The sequence below is a fragment of the Coccinella septempunctata genome, chromosome 2 (assembly GCF_907165205.1).
Source record: "Coccinella septempunctata chromosome 2, icCocSept1.1, whole genome shotgun sequence".
NCBI lineage: Eukaryota > Metazoa > Arthropoda > Insecta > Coleoptera > Coccinellidae > Coccinella > Coccinella septempunctata.
The window spans coordinates 37451740-37471537 of NC_058190.1; the positions used below are offsets into that span (position 1 = coordinate 37451740).

The following is a 19798-nucleotide window of genomic DNA, read 5'->3' on the forward strand; positions in this document are numbered from 1 at the left end:
CTGGTTACGGAATGCTTTGCCATTGTAAGCCAAAGAAAAGAGTGCTTTGGACGAGAAACTTGTAGGAGTGGGGAAGTATCCTCGTTGAAGCCGTCCCAGATATTGGATTTCATCAGATCTCTGGATCTGGAAGGCGAGCTGTAAAGGGCGCGATGAAAACAGCTCTGTTAGGGGGCACAATAGACCTTAAGGTCGCAGTGAACTGTAACCCCTTCTCACTATATACTATATATATAGGTACATCTTTTTTTTCTACCTTCAAAATGGCATGCCCTATTATTTTTTTTTCAGTTGGATACCCTATGGGTGGCCTTTATTTGTGTGAAAATATTTTGGGCCTAAAATAAATTTTGAAAATTATTTATTTTAGGCCTGAAATGTTTCCATAAATATGAAGACCATCCACTAGGGTACTCAACTGACAAAAGGGGCAGAGTAGGCCGTTCGAAAAAATTGAGTTATTAAAATTTTTGAGGCCATTATCTTAAATTTTCTGTCTGTCTTTCAGACCAATTGAAGAGTGACTGTAGAATAATTGAGAACTACTAGAGAATTTACCAAAACCATGAAATTTGTCAGAATAATAATAAATTATGACAAGTGGGGTACTTCAATATCAGAATTTCATGTAAGTATATTCAGAACATAAAATTTGGGTATTCCCACTTGAAAAAGTAGGGTGGTATCGTGTTTCACCACTTCCAGACCAGTCTTGAACGTCAAAGATAAATTAAGTTTATGCACCACATTACAAAAATTTTCGAATTTTTTTTGGAAAAAGCAAATGGGAATGAAATGGCTTACCGAGGCTCTCGTCTGTGCTTCCGAATTTTCGTCTTCCTGCTCCTCTTCCATACTTGCACGGGTCCCCCCTTGTTTCATTGTGTTAACTAAGTTTGGTTTTTCTAAAAAATGTAATTTATCTTCACTCCTCATTTTACCAATACTTGTTTTAATGTTTTTTCATTTTCTTCCTTAAGACGTCGAACATGCTTGTTAGAGACAAGTGAATTCTTGAGATAAAAACCTATCAATATCTTCCCTCATTTTCAAAATAATTCCGAAAATCCAAAATATACAAGTTATGAATTTTGATCTCTATTTTCGAAGCCGTTTACAAAATTTGAAGACACATTCTGAAAGATACAGCAGAACTGTTACATAATGCGAAGTTCTATGTTGTTTTGATCGATTCTTTGAACAATTTTCAGAATATTCTCGAAAAAAAAATTTGGACAATATTCCTTGCTAAAAAACTAAAGTGTTTTTTATTCATATCATTTAAATGATTGCCTTTGTATCATTATTATGTATTAATATTCAGATACCAAAGTATTATGTCTGACAAAATAATAAATCCCATTACTACTTACATATTTTGTGGGCTGTCCATTACAAACTTATATCAGAACATAGCACCCGTGTTATCTGCAACAAAATGTTGAAAAATTTATAGAAGAATATCAGGAAGAAGTTCTTATCATTCTGCATTATAATATTCAAGACAAAACTCAGAATGATAATATGTAAATTCATGTATTCCTGACTTTGATAGACACTTAAAATCCAGACTGACTGACCATTTCTTCATCGCTTGTTTGATAGCCAAGTGGATCAAGAATGTTCTCGAAAGGGAGTGAATACATTGCAAATTTTGTAGACATTCGCAAATTTTTCAGCCATTTCCCTTCAATTTTTCAATCTACCCCTAGCAACAACAATCAATTACGTAATATGAGATTCAAACTTTTATCAATCAAGAATTAATATGCTCCAAAAACGTAGTTCCGATTAACTTCACTATAGCGAACTGGACATTAGTTTTGATAGGGGAATTGAATGAAAATGATAAGAAGCAAATTTAAATTAGCATCTGTAGAATATCTTCTTCGTTATGAAAGCTTACAATAAAAGGAAAAAAATAGTATGAATATATTTGTAAATTTTCAATATCAAATAAGAATCTAGCTCAGACATGCATTGATTGTGAGTATTTGACGGTGATATCTTTAAGGGGACATTGTAATTGGAAAGTTTCATAGAAATCGAACTTTTCTAGTGTTTTCAAAAGTAAATAAGGTTTTTGAATTATTGGAAATAATAATACAATATTATGTAGCAGAACGAATTGTCTTGTTCAAATGTTTGTATTAAATTCATACCCTTAAAAATCCCAAATCCACAGAGTTATACAATACAATACAATATCCACTCTATCAAGATTTTTCTAAATAATTCAAATAAAGTTATCTCAAAAGTAGATCGACTATTAATACTAAGCTTACTTGAGGAACATTTGTTGAAAATTGGATCTGCTACTTAAATTTCAGTAAATTGTCCTGAACTGAAATATATCTAATTAATACAAGAAAATAATTAATGAGGAAATAAACCAAGACGAGTAACAAATATATGTACATATATTTATAAATTCATAATATGAGAAAAATGTTACTATTTACATTAATTTATTTTTGAAGAAAGACAATGTTAGCTATCAGCAGATAGTTAAATTAGTATTCTTACAATATTATGCTTCTATGTATAGACCCAAACTGATTTAACACCTTTGGCTGACCATGCGTATTACAAGAATAAAGAAACATAAACATTAGTAGATTCAACTAGAACTAATCAGTAAACAATACTAATTTGGGATATAAAATTTTTCTGATCCTTAACTCTAAACTATATAACTTAATATCACAATAAGTATATAAGTTTATGACGTCACATCTAGGTGCTTTAACATGAAATTGCATATCGATTATTATTGACGTGAAATAATCGATGATGGATATTTAGTACTATGAAAACTTTCGGTTTGAAACAAGAGAATCCCTGGAGACGGCTAATGCTAATGGTGCCGAAAATAAAGTATTGATATTATATAGGAATATAATATAATATAATATAAATAATGTTGAAATATTCAACTTTCTTTTGTAATGATGATGAACTGATAGTAATATTCCATATTAAATGTGAATATTTTGTTGTTCCCAAAATAAACAAAGAAATGCAATTTGATATTGAAATGATCGAAAATTTTTTTGAAAATTTGTGCCATTAATAAACCTATCACTGAATTTGGATATTCATAAGTATAATGAAAAAGAAAAAATACTAAATATTTAAATATTTCATTTTGAATTTTTACTCGCTTTTCGTTTTGTCACCTCCGCTCCGATGCTTCATTACACTTTGCAATGGCAGCATACATTTCTTCTATTCTTTCATAAAGCACTATTTCTTTTAGAAGATTTCTTCTGGGACAAGGATGGCCGGTACTTCTGAAAATTCTTTGGAATTCGCGTTTTTCCCATAGCGACATCCTGTAGTAATGTAAGTCACGTTGATATCTAGCTTTTGCCACCTCAGCACGGAGGTGATACGGAGGTTTCATTTTCGAATGCGTTCCCAGGAAGTGCGTCGAAAGTCAACTAAAAATCACGAACTGATAATAATGAGGAAACTATTCATTACCACCTGTGAGCCACGGACCGAAGGAGGGGAGATCGTTTCTGGAGGCACCCACATTTCGTGTCCGGTAAACGATTTCAGAGTCACTCGATGTCATTTCTGAATATACAGGCTGGCCATTTGAAAACGAAACAGACGAGATTACAGACGAAATAAATTTTTTCGATAGAAATGCTCGGACAGGTCGATTTCTGTTTCGAGGGGGACAACTTAAGATGTAGGTTACGGAGGCATAGCGCTTCAACCCTTGCTACTACAACCCTCACCCCCAATTTTTGAATAGGGAAGATGGGGTGAGTGATACCTCATTTGAAAGGTATTTTTATACTGATTTCAGCACAGTTATTGTTTTTTAATTTTATGCATTAGTTCTAGAAATATTCCTAACTAAGTATCTGAAAATGAAGTAGTGTTTTCATGGCACTTGTAGTGTTTTTTTGTGAAAAATTGACATTTTGAGCTTCAAAACAACCATGACTGTGGCTTCCTTCCTCCAATCCACTGACATAGAAATCTTTAATCAAGATGTCGAACAAACAAAGCGTATTGCGAAGGAGCTCAATCTTGCTGAAACTCAATCTAAATTATCTTCGATATAATTTGCAGTATTTCCAATAACATGCGGTAACACTTGATCGATAGAAATCTCCAAAAAGTCCAAATACGTACATATCTCTAATCAGTTTTCCAGGTAAGAAAATCAAATCATTAATGATGCCACAGAAATATTCCAGTCCCAATTCGTGAAACGATTTCCGACTTAATTATGAAGTGTTTTCTCAGTTGGCTTCAATAATGTTTTCATTTTGTTGATTATTGAATTCATTTCTTTTTCAAAAAAATGAGAATCGATAATTTTTTATTTATTACGAACAGATCATTAAGTTGGCTTACTGGTTCTTTGACATGTGAATTATTCTTAGTTTTGAATCGAGACTTGTATGTGTTCTAATTCATTGTTCGACATGGTTTATTCAATTGCAGAGCGGGTGGAAATAATTTCACTTTTTTTTGCAAACAATCAATGTGCGAATAGAACCGCAGAATTCTTCAATCAACGACATTTAGATAAACATGTTAATAGGAAGTATGTTTTGAAGCTCAAAATGTCGATTTTTCACAAAAAAACACTACAAGTGCCATGAAAACACCACTTCATTTTCAAATACTTAGTTAAGAATATTTCGAGAACTAATGCATAAAATGAAAAAACAATTACTGTGCTGAAATTAGTATAAAAATAACTTTCAAATGAGGTATCACTCACCCCATCTTCCCTATTCAAAAATTGGGGGTGAGGGTTGTAGTAGCAAGGGTTGAAGCGCTATGCGTCCGTAACCTACATCTTAAGTTGTCCCCCTCGAAACAGAAATCGACCTGTCCGAGCATTTCTATCGAAAAAATTTATTTCGTCTGTAATCTCGTCTGTTTCGATTTCAAATGGCCACCCTGTATAGGGTGAGTCTTTGACTCGCACAAATCTTTTAAGAGTAGATTCTTGAGGTCAAAAGAAACACTTTTTTCCTATATCATTTTTTTCAATTCGAGCCTGACAAAAGATATAGCCATTTCAAGTTTTCATAATGAGCTGTGCCACCCCTTGAAAAACAAACTTACCTTCACAATAACTAGCTAAATCTGTGACACTACACATCTGTGAATGTTTTGAAAAGGGTTGCATTCTATGGAGAGTAGAGAGAAGGAGAACGATCGCTGCTTTGAGACAATAGATTTTTTGTCCCCTAAAATATGTACCAAGAGGGTAGTTCATGCTTTTGCCAACAGGCGAGCTGGCCATCACGGTATGGCGAAATTTTGATTAAAACTAATTGTAGTTGGCTGAGTGAATTGTCTTCCTGGTGACATATGATTATTTTCATTGAATTTCTCGATCCAGGCATTTTCAAGATTATGATTTTCCAAATGTAAACTGAAGTTGAAAGTTCTTTCAGGTTGCTGCAGATTTTTTGTTGATTTAAAAAAAATATATCATATGCAACTATTCACCCCAATATTTCATGAGGAAAAAATATGAACTTTTTTCTGCTTTCTGTTTCAATATTGAATAATAAGACAATAAGTAGGTAGCGTTACCATAATGACTGTTAAATATACCTACATTTGTTTTTCCTGGACTCAATACTGTGATCGGAATAACACAGGAATCACTTTTCCTGTGCATCTATTTCTACTCAGTCAGAGATTATAGAGTAGAAAGATGGGAAACGAGGCGACTAAAGCGATTTGAGCGCCATCTGTGTGTCACGCGTGTTTTTAAGACGCTAGGACTGGTTAAAATATTAATTTGAGTGCCATTTGCAGATATATATGACATTTTTTAAGATTTCAGACGTCAATTTTGATCGAAGAGGTCTTGAATGTTTTGATTCTCATTCCGCTTTTTGTTTATCTGGCTCGTTCTAGTTACTGATTTTTGAAGTTTTTTGCCTTAGTTCTTGATTTTCACACAACTAAGGAAAATGGAAGCGTAAGTATTAAAAGTCGTAACATGTGAATCGGTAATTCTAATTTTCAGTGCTCCGAAGTGGATAAAATTATCAGGGCTTGAAGACAATGACTTCAGCAAACACTACTAACTACACCATGTGCAATGAACATTTTACTGCAGGTCAATTGAGAACTGTTCATCGACGTAAATTGTTGTATGCAGATAGTATCCCTTGCATGAACGGCCTATTAAGGGGAAATTATGGACTTTATAGGTCCATTCAATGATTCTCTCTTTCAGAGATGCTACTCTTTCAGTATATTCAGAAATGCAGAGGTTTTATTGATTTCCATTTGTGAACCGAGTGACTGTCAAATTGTTGTTTGGAAAGTCAAAGTTTTATGAAACCTACTGTCAGTGTTTTGTTCATTCATTAATCAATTTGTATATTGTGTCATGAAGAGACCATATCATAAGGAAATCATAAAAAAAGCAGCAAGTAACTATACTGACATACAGTTCTTGCATATGTCTGTAAGTTTGTTTTTTTAAGTGTGGTTCTGAAAATTCTTTGAATAATACCTACATATGTTAGTAACTGGAATATGTATGATGTGATGGTATATTGAATATTGGTTCATATTAATTTCTGATATATGTATATTTTACAAATTCAACTAAGTTCATTAATTCAGAACAACCTATTGTACAGAAACAACACCTTCGACGTATAGCAGATCATCATATACTTTAGTGTCCTAGTTAAAGCTTCATTTATTGCCCACTATTTCAATTTTTGTAAATTTTTTATGAATTGCAAATAAACATCCAACAGCGTTTTTCGTTGATATCAATTGATTCCAAACAATGATTAGATGGAAACTAACATCCTGATCACAAAGCAAAACCATACTTTTGTTTTGTTGCTCAGTATGTTTGTTTCCTGATAGAAACGAAGTCAATATTGGAATGCAATACGAGAAATAGAATTCGAATTTCGCGCCCCTTAATCAAAAACAGAAAACTGTTATCAAAAAGTTTTCCTGTATTTATAGAGCGTTTTTAGCGCCATCTCATTGTCACGCGTGTTTTCACTGTCAAAATGTAGTCGGTTTTTAGTACTAGCGATATGAGGGCGTTTCCTATCTTTCTACTCTATAATCTTTGTACTCAGTATCATTAAAAATAATACTGTGGCAGTTTCTAAATTCGTTCATAACGCAAAATATAGAAACGATATAGGGCGGTTCTCTTTTCAGATTTGGATTACTCAAGAAAAAAAGCTCGGGAATGTATGATCAGTTTTCTTCTAGCTGCTATAGTTCTCGAGATCCCCTCTGTAGACAACGTCTTGCCCAGCCTGTACATTCATCGCTATATATCTCAAAAATGTAGAAGAAATTGTTTCGGATGAAATTTGTAGAAAATTTTATGCTCTACATCTTTTATAATAAATGCCAGATAATTTGAAGTCCCGGAGAAGGGAATGTATACTTTTCAACATGTAATTAACCACATACAGGGTCTTTCACGAGGAACCTCACCCATATTTATACGGGAAACTACTGAACGTATTTTCATGAAATTCAGCACTTATAAGTATTTCACGATGCTGATGAAATCTAAAATATTTTCAAGGCATGATCACCTCCGGTTTTTCCGGAAATGACGTCAACTTCCGTTTTTCAAATTAGAACACTATTTTTTTATTGCGGAAATAGATTCCTTAGAAAATTTCAAGTTATTTTGATGTAACATATTTCAGTTTTGGTTGGAAAATTCTCTCTGAGCGGGAAAATTCGAAAAAAAAATCTAAAATAGAGCTCCGCTGAAACAAGAATAACTTCGAGGTTTTTGGATGGAAAATTTTCATTTTTGTAATTTTTCAAGATGTAAGATTGATATATCCACTTTTAAAATCGAAATCGCGATTCATGATACAGGGGGTGAAAAAATCGCTTTCAAAGTTAGGGATGACAAAATCGTGAAAAATCAATTTTTTCAAATTAGAACCCCATTTTTTTATGGCAGATATTGAATCTACGTTAAAAAATAATGTGAGTGTATGCATCACACCCTCGCCCTAAAATGGATATTTTCTGAGTTATTCACAAAAAACTGTTTTTCGTCTTGAATTTTCAGCTATTTCTTTTCCCTTCACGCCAAAAAGATGAAATTTTCAGGAACTGTTATTTGAACCCTGCTGTAGATTTTTCACCCCTTCTTGAAACCGACTTCAAGTTACTATTAGGAGAACCATGGCAAACTCTCGCAGTTATAACTAGAGAAGATGCTCAAAGTTTTGACCGTTAATTTCTAGACATTTATTTATACGTATAGTGATCGATTTTATAACTTAATACGAATTATCACCAAATTAATAGTAAACACAAAATGCTACTGAATAAAGAGGAATTTGGCAGATGTAATTAATGATATCTATCATTAAAAAAAAAGAATGTAAAACATGGTAAGTTTTTGCATATGGTTCATAAGGAATTATTTATTCATCACTGGAGAGAAAACGGATGGCCGATTAGTTGAAATAAAGAGGTTTCCGATACAAATTCGAATCAAAATTCGCCATCTATTTAGGAACAACCTGTAAATTTTTTCTCTTGCATATTATGGTAGTAAAATCTAAAACATGGTTTAAGTAACAGTTCCTGAAAATTTCATCTTTTTGGCGTGAAGGGAAAAGAAATAGCTGAAAATTCAAGACGAAAAACAGTTTTTTGTGAATAACTCAGAAAATATCCACTTTAGGGCAAGGGTGTGATGCATATACTCACATTATTTTTTAACGTAGATTCAATATCTGCCATAAAAAAATGGGGTTCTAATTTGAAAAAATTGATTTTTCACGATTTTGTCATCCCTAACTATGAAAGCGATTTTTTCAACCCCTGTATCATGAATCGCGATTTCGATTTTTAAAGTGGATACATCAATCTTACATCTTGAAAAATCCCAAAAATGAAAATTTTCCATCCAAAAACCTCGAAGTTATTCTTGTTTCAGCGGAGCTCTATTTTCGATTTTTTTCTCGAATTTTCCCGCTCAGAGAGAATTTTCCAACCAAAACTGAAAAATGTCACATCAAAATAACTTGAAATTTTCTAAGGAATCTATTTCCGCAATAAAAAAATAGTGTTCTAATTTGAAAAACGGAAGTTGACGTCATTTCCGGAAAAACCGGAGGTGCTCATGCCTTGAAAATATTTTAGATTTCATCAGCATCGTGAAATACTTATAAGTGCTGAATTTCATGAAAATACGTTCAGTAGTTTCCCGTATAAATATGGGTGAGGTTCCTCGTGAAATACCCTGTATATCTTACGTTAATCTGACACGCTCGACTTAATACCGAATTTCCCTCTCAGGCTCCCCAACTATAATGAAACCCTAGGTAAATCTTTGTCAAAGGACTGAATTTTCTCCATTTCTACATATTATATTTATATCAACCTTGAGAACAATATATCAGATTTTCACTGAGTCTTACATCCGGTTTGTTCTATAGGGCGTTCCAAAATTGCAGCTACGGAAAAATGAATCTTTAAATTTTGATGATAATTCTTCTAATTTTCAGAATTTCATCATGATGTCTTGGGTTCTGAATAACAAGATATCACAGATATCCAAACACCGCCCACTACGTTAAGTTTCGTTATACAGACTGTTTCATGAAGCTGTATAAGTAACTGAATGTAACTTTGTTAGTGACTTTGGGACGACCCTGAGTTTTTCAAAATATGATACCATGATGTATGTCCACCTCATTTGTTGTTTCATTAATGTACAACGAACAGTTGCAAAATTATTCAAGTTTAAATTCGGATTTCATACAATTTTTCTTTAAAACTTATCTGTGGACATACATCATGGTATCATATTTTGAAAAACTCAGGGTGGTCCCAAAGTCACTAACAAAGTTACATTCAGTTACTTATACAGCTTCATGGAACAGCCTGTATAACGAAACTTAACGTGGTGGGCGGTGTTTGGATATCTGTGATATCTTGTTATTCAGAACCCAAGGCATCATGATGACATTCTGAAAATTAGAAGAATTATCATCAAAATTTAAAGATTCATTTTTCCGTAGCTGCAATTTTGGAACGCCCTATAGAACAAACCGGATGTAAGACCGTCGTGAAAATCTGATATATTGTTCTTAAGGTTGATATAAATATAATATGTAAAAACGGGGAAAATTCACTGGACCCGCTTTTCCTAAGTAAGTGTGCGGGGTACTTTCGCATTTATGCTTGAGTTTTTAGAGTCTGATTACGAGAGACAAATGAGACCGTGACCGTTTTCCTCAATATCTTAGAGATTTTCCCGACAACTAAAATTACGAGTCGTAATAAAGATACCAATCGATAGAATGAACTAGTGAAATCGTGAAGATATTGAGGAAAAGTCTAACCCTTGCTCACGTAAACAAACTCTTGACAAATCAAGTAAAAATACTCTTATTTTGACTCGTTTCGTAATTTGACAAAGTTTATGCGTTTCTCGAAATGTGGCTGCATCTAGGAAACGATACATCCCCTCCCCTAGACCCCCCACCATCATTATTCATTAGAAACCCCATGGCTAACCCAGTTTCCTCAACTTCGTTCTGAATGTTATGATCAGTTCAGTTCTTGATTTTTACTTGGCCTTCGACGCACTTAATGGAAAAGCATTCGAAAATGGAGTATCCTGATTCTCCCGATTCTCAGAATTCTCCGACTGAAATCCGTGCTGAGTTGGAAGAGGCTACTATTGAACTTGACTCCTATCAGTTCTGGTTATCACTATGGGAAAAATGCAGAAACCGAAGAGTCTTACGGACCGGTCGCAGAAGAAATCTTTTAGTAGAAATATACCATTATGAAAAAATACTTGAAAAGAAAACTACCACAGTGAAGTGTAAAAGAGAATCGAAGCAAAAAGATGATTCAACAACAAGCAAGTAAAAGTTTGAAATGAAATATTATAATAGTATTGTTCTTTTCAATTATACTGATGAATATATTCAGTATACCCTAATCGGTTTATGAGTGCTACAAAAAAAAATTTAAATTGTTGCAAATAAAGTCAAATAAGTATCTCAATATTTGGAGGTGAAATATTAAATTGCATTCCTTTAGTTTATTTCAGTAAAAATAATAATCTACATTCAATATAGGATATCACTATCAGTTCACAATTATTAAAAAAGAAAGTTAAATACCTCAAGATTATCTATCTTATATAATATCAATACTTTCCTTTCGTCCCCATTCGGATTCCCTTGTTTCAAACCGAAAAAGTTTTTAGATGTAGTACTAAATATCCATCATCAATTATTATTCATGTAAATAACAATAGATACTTTTATGTTGAATCACCTAGATTTGACGTTTAATAATATTAAATTAACTTGGCTAAGCTATGCAATGTTATACACTGTTATCTCTCATCTCATCATCTAAAGAATTTTCATGAATTTCTTTCTTCATCAAGAATTAATAATATTATAATTCAGTGTAATTTTTCACCCATTGTGATGTTAAGTTTTAAAGTTTAGGACCAGAATGATTTTTATAACCGAAATTAAGATTTTTTACTGATTATTAATTTATAGATTAATCTACCAATGTTTATGTTTCTTTTATGTGTCTTTAATACGGATGGTCAACCAAAGGTGTTAAATCAGATTAAGTGATAACATTGCCTTTCCCAAACAACAGATGTGAATGTAAATAATACATTTTTTCATCATTTTATGAATTTCTTTGTTTATTTACCTATTAATTAGATATATTTTCAATTCAGTGCAATTTACCGACTGAAATTTACAACCAATGTTCCTCAAGCAAGACTCACTAGTAATAATACTTGTCAAAAATTCTCTTCTTAATACCTCTTTATGAATGATTAAGAAAAATCTGAAAAGAGCGAGTATTCTACGGTGTGCACAAAATTCGATGTCTACTGACGGGATCTCTAGAACTATAAGAGCTAGAAAAAAACAGATGACACATTTTAGCTCTTTTTCGGAGAAACAAAGAATGATGAAAACCGTAGCCTCCTACGATTTTTCGTTTTTGAGTTATTAGCAAAAATGAGATTTTGACGATTTCGAAAAGTTCTCATAACTTTTTTTTCTTTGAAGTTAAAGATCTGAAACTTGAACCTTCTTAGGCACTTTTATACGTAGAATCTACTGACAAAAGATTTTTTCCAATTCAAAAATATCAAATTCAATAAAAGTTTGGATAGAAAAAAACGAAAGTTGGCGTAATGATTCGAAATGAAAAAATATTTTGAGCTCGTCAGTGGCTTCTTCGTAAAGAAGTGCCTGTTGAAGGATAAAGTTTCAAATCTGTAACTTCGAAGAAAAAAATGTTTGAGAACTTTTCGAAATCGTCAAAATCTCATTTTTTGCTGATAACTCAAAAACGAAGACTCATAGGAGGCTACGGTTTTCACCATTCTTTGTTTATCTGAAAAAGAGCTCGGAAATGTGTCATCCGTTTTCTTCTAGCTCTTATAATTCTCGAGATCCCCTCAGTAGACAACGAATTTTGCCCACCCTGTACACGATGATGGAATTTTGAAGCTGGGACTGGGTGGTTTTTTTAAAGAGACGGTTAAATTTAATGCAAACATATGAATGAAACAATTCGTTTTGCTGTACAAGATTTTGTATTAGTATTTTCAATAATACCATAACTGTTTATTTAATTTATGTCGATCAGTAAACAAAAAAAGTTTGCTTAAAATACATTACCGTCAATAGTTGAATCGATGTTTAAAAAAACAAAATTGAAGCTGAATAAATAAGCCATTCGGTCCAAATGGTGGTCCGTAGACTCAAAATAAAAACCAAAAACATTAAATAAATTTTGTCACTGGTTTTTCCAAGATCAAGTGAAAAAAACAAGAAAAAGTTCAAGCTACGATTTCCTTTTTTTCAAATGACTCAGCGATGATTTTTCTCCAAGTTACAGCCAGTTGAAAACCACCTAAAAAGCTGAAATTTTTTTCTGATTCTTCAATTTTATCCATTACTGTATACTAGGTGCTCAGTCAACAAGACTGAGAACACATTCTGGGTGTTGTTGGGTCAGTAAAGATTTCATTAATAATTCATCCACTCTTACTGGGTGTTCGAATTTTTTGCAGCCCCTTTCTTTCATAGCCATCAGATCAATAAATGACGAATTGCAGAAAGCAGTTCCTAGAGTTCGAGAGATTCATTTTTATTGCTTCCAATTTAGGTCAGATTATACAATTGTGCAGATAAGAGAAAGATTATAACCCACACCCACGCAAAATTTACAATCTCCACAAATTACCTTGATTGAAGATCGCAAAAATCGAACTGCAGAACAAGTTGAAAACGCTCACAAATATACCTTATCATTCATTAACACTGCCTGAACACTGACTTGGGTTGCGTGGTACCTAAATTTAGAACCGATTTACGACATGGACTTTCATGCCGTTAGATATTTCTATTTTTACTTCCTAGGACAAGAGAACCCCTCTGTTCACCAGGTTTGCAAGATCCTTGATATATTTTTTTTCGTGGAAAATGCACGCTCTCCTTAGGAATATAATAAGACAGTTGAGTAAATCGTTTTTGTTTCCTTCAGAAATTAACGGGGTGTTTTTAAAGTTGAGTCTTTTTGCTGACAGAAGAAAGTACTCTTCACAATAAATCGTTTCACCAGAAATCGCCTAAATAAAATATCCAAAATGGCAGCTTTATCATCCCCTCAAGTTCAATGTGATTTCATTAATCTTCAAGTACGTTCAATTGTTCAGTATAATCCAGAATATTCGAATAATTTTATTTATTTATATATTAAAAAGCTACACATCAATTATGAGTTAGAGATAGAAGAATTTAAACATTTGACACATTTTAAATAGTCATCATTACATATCAAAGAAAATGGTGAGTTTTTTTTAAACATTACACTTGCATAAACGGTTTTCTTCGGCTCATTTCGGGGTCTACGTTCCTGAAACCATCTTCATTTATATTTCTCATCCACGTAGTGATGGACCAAGAGGCTGAAGCAGATTGTGCTCGTACATTTTCACTTAATAAGATGACCTTTTAATACCCAAATAATAATTTTCACTATTTCTGGTGTTGTATTCAGGTAATTTCCCAGATTTATCCAACAGAAAATCATTTTTTACAAGATTGTAATTTATTTTGAATATTAATTAATATTAACTGTATGGGATGATAAATAATTGAGATACTGTATTGAATGTGCTTGTGACATCGATAGTTAACACAGTGCTATTATTGCTACCATTTTTATTGCCATTCGAAAACTGGTCGATTTTCTGAGGCAAACTATACAGGGTTAAGAAAAATGTCCAGAACCGTCGATTATTCAAAATATAAAGGGGTTATCAAAAAAAGTATTGTATAAAAGTTGAACAGAGCTGGAAAATCTACATATCTGTGATAAATTAAAATATACAGGGTCGCCCAAAATGTGAATAATGAAGCATACTCATATTTCTTCAAATGAAACGCCCTATATATTATTTTCATTGTCAACTTAGTTTGAAACATTTTTTATTTACTATATGTTGAAATTTTCCAAATGGTAACCCTTAGTTTTTGTGTGGATAAACATTTTGTTGCTGAGGATGATTTGTTCATTTAGGGGGTTCTTATCAACCCATTTTCAATGAAGGGATGAAATGGTTAGGCTAACCTACTGAACTTAATTTCGACATTTTTAAGTATTTTGAGGTCGAGTCACACTTTAGGAGTGACAGTAGTGATATTTTTTTCCAGTTCAATCTATTACTACCCAATGGAAGGCATGTTTCGAATAACACTTAAAAAACATCAATCACCCCTACAGTGTATGTCATTGACCTCAAAATATACAAGGGGAGTCTTAGACTCGTACAAATATTTTAACCGAATTCTTGAGGCCAAAAGAAACACGTTTTTTCTATACCATTTTTTCCGACTCAGCCCTTTTAATTTTTCATAATGACCTGTGCCACCCCTGAAAAAACAAAATTACCTTCAGAATAACTAGGTAAATCTGTGACACTACACATCTGTGGATCTTTCAAACAGAGTTGTATTTAGCCAAAGTACCCAATTTTTCAAATTTCATAGATGCTTTTAAATTTATTGAACATCAAATTACTTGAAAAAGGCGCATATTATTCGAGAAAATATGAAGAATACTTTTATTTTAAAAAGCTTTCATATATTCATTAGATAGTGTCCAAAGTAGTTTCAAGAGTTGGGTTCTTTGAATTTTTGGTATTTTTATGGAACGTGATGGTCATAATGAGAAAACAGGAGGAAGTAGGTAATATTTTGTGTTCGAAAAAGATTAATCAGATGAATGAAAAACTATATTCCGCAATTCATTTCATTCGATAGGACCATTTGTGAGATAGAACTGAAAATAAACTTTTTTTTATGGTTTTTCAACAGCCTGTATCTTTGAAGCCTTGCCGATTATGAAAAAATGGTAAAGATAAAAAGTTTTTCTTTTGACCTCAAGAATCCACTTTTAAAATATTTGTACGAGTCAAAGACTCACCCTGTATAGAGAAGTAGGTAAAAATTCGAATTCAATTATATAAACAATTGCATTCCTATAATAAGAAGGCTTGATAAAAAAACACCAATGACAGAATCATCCTCAGCAACAAAGGTTTTTCCATTTCCGGCACGAAATGTTAGGGTTGTCATTTAAAAACCTCAAATATCCTCAAAGTTATGCATGAGGTGTTGCGTAATTCAAAATAAAAATTGATCTCTTCAAGATTTTTCTCATAAAACATCAAATACCGAAGATATTAATTATGTGGGTAACTTTATACGCACCGTGTATATCTTTTCGTTCCTATAACCATATATATACAGGGTGGGCTTTTTAAAACGGCACAGATGGTATACCAGGTGGAATGCGTGTATTTTGAAAAAGTTCTTGGACTCGTGGATTTCTGGTTCGAGGGGAACAACTTCTGATGAAAAATTCACAAACGTATCGCTACAACCCTTAGTGTTAGAACAACAACCCCTAAATTTTTAATAGGAAAGATAGGGTGAGTGATACCTCATTTGAAAGGGCAATCTATCTGAGTTTAGCATATTTAATTTTTCGTTTTTCAAACATTCGTTTTCGAAATATTCCCATTTAAATTTTAATCAACATTAGTTTTTTCTGTGAGCATGCTATGTAAATCAATCGAATTTTTACTTCTTCATTCTGTAATTTCGAACATAAACCTGCTGTACGATTCCAGCACTAGTTTTTTTTTGTAAAATGAAAGAAATTATTTCAATTCTTTATATCAATGAATAAATCATTTTCAGCTTAATTTTTAATGAAAGAATCAAACAGTAATGGTTTGATGTCCAGTGTATAGCAGTTAACGATTATCATCAAAATCACAAAATAAATTAGTGAAAATTTGATTGATTCACACAACATATTCAACGAAATGACCAGTAGGTACTATTTAAATTTGAATATCTAAAAAACGAATGGTTTGAATGAAAAAAAGTCTTATATGCTGAACACAGAATAAGAAGACCTTTCAAATGAAATATCACTTACCCCATCTTCCGATTCAAAATATAGGGGTTGGGGTTGTAACACTAAGGGTTGAAGCGATATATAGTCATGAATTTAATATTAAAAATTGTCCTGCTTGAATTAAATGAGCATTTTCTCGAAAGAAATCAGTTATATCTTGTCCGTTTCGTTTTCAAAGGCCCAGTCTGATCAGTACACCTTCAACCACCTGAAGATGTTATAGCGATAGTGAAACACGTGTGTTGTGGTTGAAAAACTTATCCTTATGAAAATCATATATGTGATACAGTTTCTGGTTTAATAATGGATTATCATAAAGTATTGGACACATCGATTGATTATTTGGAAAAATCGTATACTCTGCTTTTTAAGAATTTTCGTCCATGCTCTACCTCTAATTCCAGCATTAACAAATTAAACGGTTAAAATCCTAACAATCCATACGTGCAACAACTCACCTCTTTCATACTACTATCCGAAGAAAACAACCCCCACAACAGACTGATGAAAAGCGTTTGTGTACAAAATGTGCTCGGAGGCGGCTATGTTCCGTGCTGCGCGAAAAACAAAACGCAACCGCCAGCCAGGACGGAAACGGAGCGTGTGCTCCGGTAGCCCACTGAACTATTATAGCAGTGAACTTGATTTCGTGGACATGCGGACCATAGACTGATCGATCCCCCGCATACCTGGAATTCTATGGTATCGATCGATTTTTTTGCGAGGTCGAACATGTGCCAACCAATTTCCCTTTCTCGAAATCCTAGACGGTGCGCCAGAAAAGTTAATTGGTGTCAGACGGAAACCGATGATGGTTTCGTAATGATGGGGTGAGTGGATATCCAGGATTTGATGGATGGAGTGGCTGAAATTTGTAAAGACCGTCGGAAAATTTTATGGATTTCGCGTTTTGGACGATATGAATTTGAATGGTCGGGAATTCTCCCGCATGGGTCGTCTAGACTGGTAGCTTCCTGTCCCATGAAGCAGTGCCTCCTGTATAGAGTGGGCCATTGAGAACGAAACAGTGGTTCTGTAGGTCGCCAGAACCGAATCATGTAAAAATGCTCGATTTTTTTATTCCAGGGAGACAACTTCTAATATCCAATTCGAAATGGAATCTCTTCAACCCCTAATGTTACAATCTCAACCCCTATACTTTTAATAGGGAAAATGAGGTGGATGATACCTCATTTGAAAGGCCTTTCTATTCTGAAATCAGCATATTTAATTCTTTTTCATTCAATCCATTCGTTTTCGAAATATTCAAATTTTAATTTTAAACAACGTTGGTTTTCTTGATTCAAAAACAAAACCGCATCGCTTCAACCCTTATTACGACCCCCACCCTATATTTTGAATAGGGAAGAAGGGGTAAGCGATGCCTCATTTGAAAGGTGTTTCTATTCCTAAGTCCAGCATATTTAATTTTTTTTTCATTCGATACATGCGATTTCGAAATTTTGACATTTAAATTTTAAACAGCGTTGGTTTTCCTTTCAAGTACGCTGTGTAATGAATCTTCACTCTTTCATTCTGTTGTACGGTTCCCGCACTGGTTATTTCTGAAAATTCTAGAAATTATTTAAATTCTTTCTGCCAATGAATGAACCATTTTTACCTTAATTGTTGATGAAAGAATCAAACAGTAATATTTTGATGTCTGGTGTATGGCAGTTAACGATTAGCATCGAAGCCACAAAATAAATTAGTGAAAATTTGATTGATTTACGTCCAGTTGCAGGAAAGTCCATTAAAATTTAATACTTCATTAAAATCTTAATCCTCCATTTTCCCCTTCAAAAATGACAGTTTTAAATTTTGATAGGACATCAAATCTTAATGGACTTTCCTGCAACTGGGCCTTAGTCAGCATATTCAACGAAATGACCACTAATGTACAAAATTTTAGTTTCAATATCTCAAAAACGAAAGGATTGAAGGAAAAAAAATTGAATATCCTGAACTTAGAAAAAAAAGACCTTTCAAATGAGGAATCGCTTGCATCATCTTCCTATTCCAAATATAGGGGTTGGGGTTGAAGCAATGCGGTTTTGTTTTTGATACAAGAAAAAGTTTACCTGGAATCAAAAATCGATCCTGAAAAAGATGGGTTCAGTTAAAAATTCGTCAAGACCGAACGGTTGCGCTGAGATGGATGAAATTCTCAGATTTATTACTAGAAGAGTTGCTCTTTCAGAATATGTATCACATTTCCATCTACGGTTACTTTCATTGAGAGATAAACGACTCGAAAGCTGACCTTCGAAAAATCCTGAAAAAAAATGGATTCAGTTAAAAATTCGTCAAGACCGAACGGTTGCGCTGAGATGGATGAAATTCTCAGATTAATCACTAGAAGAGTTGCTGTTTCAGAATATGTATTACATTTCCATCTACGGTTACTTTTATTGAGAGATAAACGACTCGTAAGCTGACCTTCGAAAAATCCTGAAGAAGCTGGGTTCAGTTAAAAATTCGTCAAGACTGAACGACAGAATTTCTGTTCAGAAAATGCACCGAAAAAACTTATTTTTCCATATCTCTCAAAAGGTGCCTGGACAAATGAAAAAAAAAGGTGGACAAACATGGACCTACGATGGACAAACGATCCTGAAATTTTGGTTCAAAAATTTTCATTTGAGGTGCCAACTACACACTTTCCGAAATTTGCATAGATGGATTTCTGTGGTTCTGTGGATGGGCAAATGAAAAAATTGAGTGGACAAAAGTGGACTTAGGTTGGACAAACGATCTATACCATTAAAAATACGTTTCTTCAACTTGGGGTGCTACTCAGAAAATACACCGAAACAACTTCTTTTTCCATATCCCTCAAACGGTGCCTGGACAAATGAAAATAAAAAGTGGACAAATATGGACCTACGATGAACAAACGATCCTGACATTTTGGTTCAAAAATTTTCATTGGGGGTGCCAATTTCACACTTTCAAAAATTTTCAAACATTGATTTCTATGGTTCTGTGGGTGGACAAATGAAAAAATTTGGTGGACAAAAGTGGACTTACGTTGGACAAACAATCTGTACCAGAAATCCAGATCTGTGCTCAGAAAATGACCCGAATAAAGTTCTTTTCCGATATCTCTAAAACGGTGCCTGGACAATTAAAAAAAAAAGGTGAACTAACATGGACCTACGATGGACAAACGACCCTGAAATTTTTGTTTCAAAATTCGTATTTGCCAGCTTCACATAACTGTTCGACGCAAATATGTCAACGTTATAAAGTTTGACCTCGTTTTGGGGTTTCCATGCAAGGGTTT

General features: G+C 33.3%; 1 protein-coding gene across 7 annotated transcripts in view; it reads right to left on the reverse strand.

Moving 5' to 3' along the window:
* LOC123307082 (cAMP-regulated phosphoprotein 21) overlaps window positions 1-19798 on the reverse strand; it is a 55073-nt gene that overhangs the window by 15342 nt on the left and 19933 nt on the right. For 5 of the 7 annotated variants that reach the window (XM_044889289.1, XM_044889285.1, XM_044889288.1 and 2 more), the window contains exons 2-3: window positions 1374-1428; window positions 805-905 (exon numbers count right to left, since the gene is read on the reverse strand). Coding sequence is in view for 4 of the 7 variants with exons in the window: in XM_044889285.1 (XP_044745220.1) it covers window positions 805-882 (78 nt within the window). In the remaining 3 variants the exon portion in view is untranslated. Of the gene's footprint in view, window positions 1-804; window positions 906-1373; window positions 1429-13266; window positions 13370-16970; window positions 17117-19798 lie in introns of those variants that run through there. The other 2 variants (XM_044889287.1, XM_044889286.1) reach the window with 2 other exon arrangements.